This window comes from Thunnus albacares, chromosome 17 (genome assembly GCF_914725855.1).
Source record: "Thunnus albacares chromosome 17, fThuAlb1.1, whole genome shotgun sequence".
In the NCBI taxonomy this organism is placed as follows: Eukaryota; Metazoa; Chordata; class Actinopteri; order Scombriformes; family Scombridae; genus Thunnus; species Thunnus albacares.
Window position 1 is genome coordinate 4735455 of NC_058122.1, and position 6701 is coordinate 4742155.

Sequence of the window (6701 nt, forward strand, 5' to 3'; positions counted from 1 at the left end):
AGTGCTTTCACGTTGGTGTCTGCTGGATCATCACGGTTTTTGTAAGAGAGAGGGGCTGTCTTTACCACTGTGCTAACTTGCTGCGCCAAAATATTCTGCATCGTGTTCAGGATGTCTCAGGCTCAGGATGTGAAGATATGCCGTATTCGCTCCATTCCCGCTCACATTGAAGTGGCCTTTAAAAGAAGGCTCAACAGTTGGACTGCTGTAATACATGTAGCCGATCAGCTTCAGGGCAGTGTCTCCCTTTGAGCGCTGATACCACAGAATATTGTTATAATTTTCGATTTTATGTGTGAAGGTCAGTTTGACTTCATCATTCATTGGCATCAGCAGCTCAGCTGGAGACTGAAGAACTTGCATTTCTTTACTGGGGAAAACTCCTGTAGAGAGATAAAGAAACAGTGGTGGGAGCACTTGCATGTCTACAATATACTGCAGCCTCAATAAAACTTGAATTATGACACAGTTTAAGTCAGTGGACCATACTGTAGTAATTAGATACAACAAATGCTGCAATAAAAGCCTCTGACATGTTTATTATTATTAGAATAATGGGTACCACTTTCTAATACGGCATTCTTTATTATAAAGGGTTTATAAGTTGTAAGTAATTGCTTTATTAGTTAATACTATCACTTATAAAACTTAATGACAAACTCAAGGGTCATTAGTCTCTCACCCTCTGATAAGCCATAAAGTCAGTTATAATTTAAAAATGCATCTAATGTTTATTTGCATTAACAATTAATGTACAATTTTGATTAATTGATAAATTGTTTGATCCCTATATTGTCAGAACTGGATGAAAAACATAATTTCTTTAAGTGCAAGTTCACTCCAATTCCTGCACCTGGATATTTGAAAGAGTTTCAGGATAAAGTCGAAACTGTAATAGACAAAGTGGATTTATGAATACCTTTAATCCAGATGATGATGTGAATGATGAGATGAGGCCGGATCATGTTGAATGTTATCAACCAGCAGAAATGTCTGCTGATTTGTATGAAGAAGAAGTCAGAAGCTCAACTGGCAGGACTGAGGACTTCAACTCTGTCTCACTGTGTTTCCATCTTTCTGCCATTTCCTCTTCAGCTCCTCCCACTGTTTTGTTGAATGTATATAAGTGTGAGGTCATGTGGTTTGCTCCAGGTGGCCAGGGTGAGATACAGGTTTTTGTACGTGAATTTGGGGCTTTTCTATTGTGGTGCCTCTAGATGCTGCACAGAAATAAAGCCCACTGTCTTTGGGATGCCTCAGTTTGAGCAGATGAAGGAATGCCTCGCTCTCGCCATTTCCACTTACATTGAAGCTACCCTGATAGGGTTTCTCAACAGTTTGAGTACTTGTATAACTTGTAAAACCGACTAGCTCTAAAGAAGTGTCTGCTTGGGATTGATGATACCACAGAATAGTGTCATAGTCTTTGATGCGGTGTTTGCAGGTCAGTTTGACTTCATCGTTTATCTTATATAGCAGATGAGCTGGAGTCTGATGAACATCTTTACTTTGCTTTGGTGAAGCTCCTGTGGAAAGAAGCAGAAGATAATGAATGTTAATTCAGCTGAAGCCATATGATCAAATTTACAGTGTTGAAGCAAAAATGAAGAACTTGATGTACCTTTGATCCAGAAGAGAGTGATAATAATTATAATTAAAGGACTGTTCATGATGTTCATCATCTCTGCTGAGTGACAAGAATCCTTTACCGGTATGTGTCTGAAGCAGGAAAGAGAGGTGATTTGGTGCAAACAGCGTCATGAAAAAGAAAATGAAAAGGCATCACGTAGATGGGTCCCTGATTGGCTGTTACAACAGCAGTGTGTTCCAAATGGCTCTTCAATTACATATTACACAGGATGAGTTTTTGATCTCTCTCATGAGGCCCCTAGAAAGCTGGAGTCTTCATTAAAGTCTGTAATACAGAATTGTAGCTGGTGCTGGAGGCTGTATTCTTTGAGTTCTATTGCTAATCTGTGTAAAAATGTTTCGTTTGTGCTGAAGGTGCTACTCGACATAAATCCAAAGGGTTTATCCCCCTGAAGCATGAATGTACTCAGAAGATTTCTGGTCAAATCTGCCAATCAGAGAATATTTTGTAGTGTGCCAATGTGACATTTTGGCCCCAGAGTGACACAAGAGAAAAGGCTACAATGGAAAGGATTCATCATTTTGAGAGCATGAGTATGCACAACAAATTCACAATCTGATTTGATTTTTTCTGTGTAAGTGGAAATGGAAAGCCAATGGTGGCACTGGGAGAAAAGTCAAGGGGTCACCAAAATGTCAGGGAAATCTGACATTTTGTCAATGTGTATTGTTAAAGACTTTGACTACAGAATGTTGGTCAAAAGGACATTTTAAAACAAGCGAGATCAGTGGTTTCCAAACTTCCAAACTTGGAAAGAATTTCATAAAAAGTGAAAATACTAAAAAGAGCCCAGTTGAATATAATTGACATAACATTATCAAAGACATGTTTCTTTTTTATTGTTGTTGTTTCTCATTAGTTTCTGTGGTGCAAATAAAAAATGCATGTTGAGTTTTTACACACAACATACACAAGGTTCTCCTGTTATATAGGCCTTTTTCACAACAGACATTTTGCTTTGTCATAGTAGGAAAAGCACAGGTGTAACTAATAACATGTCTCTGTCCTATTTAACTGTCCCAGTAAGTCATGACAGTGTGACAGTGAGCCAGAATGGACAATACCAGCACCCTGAAACTAAAGCAGCTAAATGGATTTCAGTCATTGTTAATGTTGTTATTTACACCTGTGCTTTTCCTGCAGCGACATGTCAAAATGTTTTCCAATGTGAAAGGCTTATTGACAGATATAGGCTTTCCTGTCTAAAGTCTTGTTATCCTGCACTTCACATTTTGTTTTACTTTGCTTTGCTTTATTTACCCAAAGGAAAATATTTCACATGTCATAGCAGGAAAAGCATAAATGGAACAAACAAGATTAATGACTCTATCTCAGCAGTTTCTCTGATGCAGTGCAGCAGTTAGTGTTATTATTAGTTACAGCTGTTTTTGGTAAGACAGCTGTGGAGTTTTTGAGATATCTTCAGGATATGACCGATGTTGCAGATATTGTAATTCACATTACAAAATAACAATATTGAAAGTTCACTCTTCATCTTGGAAAGCGTTATTAACCTTGTTGTGAGACTGTTTTGCCAACTGAGACCTGCATTGCTTTTTCCAGCAAAAGCAGTGTAATGCATTACTGTTTGATTTTCAGTAAATTCATTATAGTAGGGCTGGTCAATATGGAAGATATCTGCAAAATCACATATAAATAATCAAACTGATTTTAAAAGCAGTTTAGCATTACATGAGAACAAACTCTTCATATCCATATATGTAAAACTGAAACTCCAATAACTAGTTTTGTTAGTTTTTAACTACAACATTCTATCTAACAGCCCTATATTACAATTACTGGTCTTGCAAGCTCCGAGTAAAGTTCAGCAAATTATTATTATTATTATTATTATTATTATTATTATCATCATTATTATTATTATTCGTAGTAGTAGTAGTAGTAGTAATAATAATAATAATTTATTATTCATTTAAACTATGGTAGTTTGATTGAGATCAAGATCTCTTTTTCAAAAGACATCTGTGTACAGGAATGAACATATACAGTATAGACATGGACAAACACACAGAAGTCATTACAAACACATAATTTACATACACAATGGCCATTAGTTCCACATTAAAGGAAACAATTATTAGTGTCATTCAAAGTGCTTAAGTATAATGTTTTAAAATCTTTAAAAGAAAGTAAAGATTTTAAGTTAAGGAGGATGTGTAAGGAGCTCAGTATTTAAAACATTTTTTTTTTCAATCTCAGTTAAAACATCATGGATTATATCTGAAGAACCTCCCCAAAAACTCAATACGACACACTCAGCTGTTGTTGCTGTATTCCCTCAAATCTCCAGTGATATTTGAAACGCTTCATATTACTCTTCATGATGAATTCTGCTACAATCCACATAATACAACAGCATGAGCAGATGGTGAAAGGATATCAAACCAAATTACAACCACAGAAGCAGGTGCCTGTTGTTCCACGTCATGCACAAACCACCAATACTGAAAGATAGTGTGTAGTTTTTGTAAACACCACAGAGACTTTGTGTCAGTGTGCATCACGAGCTGCACAGTAGTACACTGCACTGTCCTCAGATCCAGACAGCCGGATCATTAGAGAAACATTTTTTGCATCGTTCCCACTCAGATCTCCACTGATATTGAAGTTCTGTTCATATGGCGGTTCCACTATGATATTATTATAGTTGACATATCCAATGAGTTTCATAGCAGTCTGTCCTCGTGGCTGCTGGTACCAGAGCATCACTCTGTAGTTAGTGTCTTCGTGGGTGCAGATAAGGTGCACTGCGTTACCAGGGCTCCTGATGAGAACGGGGGGAGACTGATGGATCTCAATGCCCAGACAACCACCTGAATATAAACAGAGAGACGTTTTTTACATTGTGATGGATGACAGAGTCAATGAAAGCCTTTTTCAACATAAATCAATACCTGTAATGCAACAGAAAAAGAGAAAACAAATCATTTTGACTTCCTCTTCCCTACAGATCAAGATCACATCAAACAGTGTGACTCAAAACCCTCAGATACACTAGATAGAACTCAGTTTTAGATATTAGCTTATCATACTGCCATGTGGAGTCAACTGGTGCCTCTGCTGAGCTGCCAGAGGTCTGAGGAGAAAAGGGGTGTGACATACTCGTCAGGGCCAGAGCTGAACTCCACCTCTCCACATCCAAACCACCAGCATTGGCCCCTGGCTGTAATAGAAATGTAGCTTCTCTTGTGTAAAGTACTCACCTATGAGATAGGATTTTAAATATTTTTGTTTGTTTGTCTTTTTTATATTGGTTAGGAAGAAGAAGAAGAAGAAGAAAAGCTTTTTTTTTGCTGTGGACAGCGCCGCCATGTGGCTGTTTATATAGCACTTTATACTTCAGCACAATTCTTACACCTGCTTTTGGACACAGAAGCAAATCAATATATGAATAAATGAATGAATAAGAAAAATATCATGTCGAATGAAAGTCCAGTATTTTTGCCAGTAGAAATTGTAAACATCTGTTGTCACCACTTCATCTCTCCATCACTTATCTAATCTTTGAATTTGGTACATAACATATTTGGATGACCCCGAAAAAAGCTATTCATTCATTCTTTTAAGCTGAAACAAATTAGAAGTCCTAAAAGTGCTCAGGAAAAAATAAAAAAGGAAATTCATATATCTACAATTCCATGACAACCGGGCAACTCCATCTCCTGAGGGGGAGTGTGTGATACGATTTAAAGCTCCAGAACAGCTATTGAACTGACCTTATGATGACACTGTTTTGTCATCTATTCATTTGTTTCTTGCAACAACATTTCTTGACTTCACCACAAAAGTCTTGTAGGTATGCATAGTCAATTTGACATAAACCACAATAACAACCACATTTTGAAGCCACTTGCACATCAACCCATAGGAATCCTTCAGATTTGATGTTATTTTGCCCACAGGTGGCACTGAAGTTACATGAGGTTTTATCATTGGTAAATGAAATCTTAAGGATAAAACTACCTGCAGTACAGAGCAGAAAAACAATGCAGAGGATGAGAGGTGAAATTATTTTTGAGCCACTCAACACACAGATTTCTGTCACAGTGAGACAGCAGCTGATGGAAATGTCTCATAATACAGTGTATATTCTCTCCTGTCATGTCGGTGTCATCAGACTGGTCAGCACTTTTCAGTTAAATGTCGTCCTCTCCGATTATAATTATACTGTACTTGGTGTCTGAAACTAAAACTACCAATGATAAAGAACTGTGTAGAGTAGGGGCTTTGTATATGATGAGCTGCACAGTAAGACTGTCTTATCCTCACTCTGACATCAGGACATCTTTAGTCATGTGGGAGTGTCAGAAGGAAATGAACACAAATAAAAACAAACTTTTTTTACTAAATTATCTCAATTAATCCCTAAACTCTACCTTAAAAAAATAAAAGTGTAAATCTAAACTGAGTCTAGATAAAGGCTGTGTGACAGTTAATGGGCCAGATGGGAATGGATAACAGAAAAACAACAGGAGGTCTAAACAATGCAACAATACAAGGCAAAATTGGACCATATTATATAATTTTATTTAAAAAACGGGAGCTTGTATATATAATGGGAGGATGCCCAGATGAAAATAAAGTTGAAGTGTCTATGAACTGATGTTTGTACCAGTGTGTGTGTGCATGATGTCTGTGTGTTTTGATTTGACTGAGTTCAGAGTTTGAGAAAAACTGCTGTGACATCTGTGACGATTAGTGTCAATCAGGTCAATATAATGTTGGATAGTGTTCATATTCTAATTTCATAAAGAACAATATACATTAAGAGTGGCTGTAACCTCCTGGCTAAAATGTAGCAGAGGCCTCCTCTCAAATGGACACCAGCTACATTGTGTTTCATGCTACCACACTGTTGAGTTGAGTTTGTTGAGTTTTAACTCCACCTACAGGGAATCTGAAAATCATGATATGGATCCAAATACACACAGTGATACCAAAACTAATGGCAAGCAGTTTTTGCTCAAGTGCACAGATTTCTTACATCACTGTATTGGCTGACGATGCAAAAGTACACACCGCTGTCCTC

The 6701-nt window shown here is 37.3% G+C and overlaps 1 gene segment (V, D, J or C); it reads right to left on the minus strand.

Moving 5' to 3' along the window:
* Positions 1 to 70: 70 nt before the first annotated feature.
* On the minus strand, positions 71 to 1133 carry LOC122966219. The segment is given in 2 exon segments: positions 71 to 383; positions 920 to 1133. Coding segments are annotated over 2 exon segments (357 nt in total).
* Positions 1134 to 6701: the final 5568 nt, after the last annotated feature.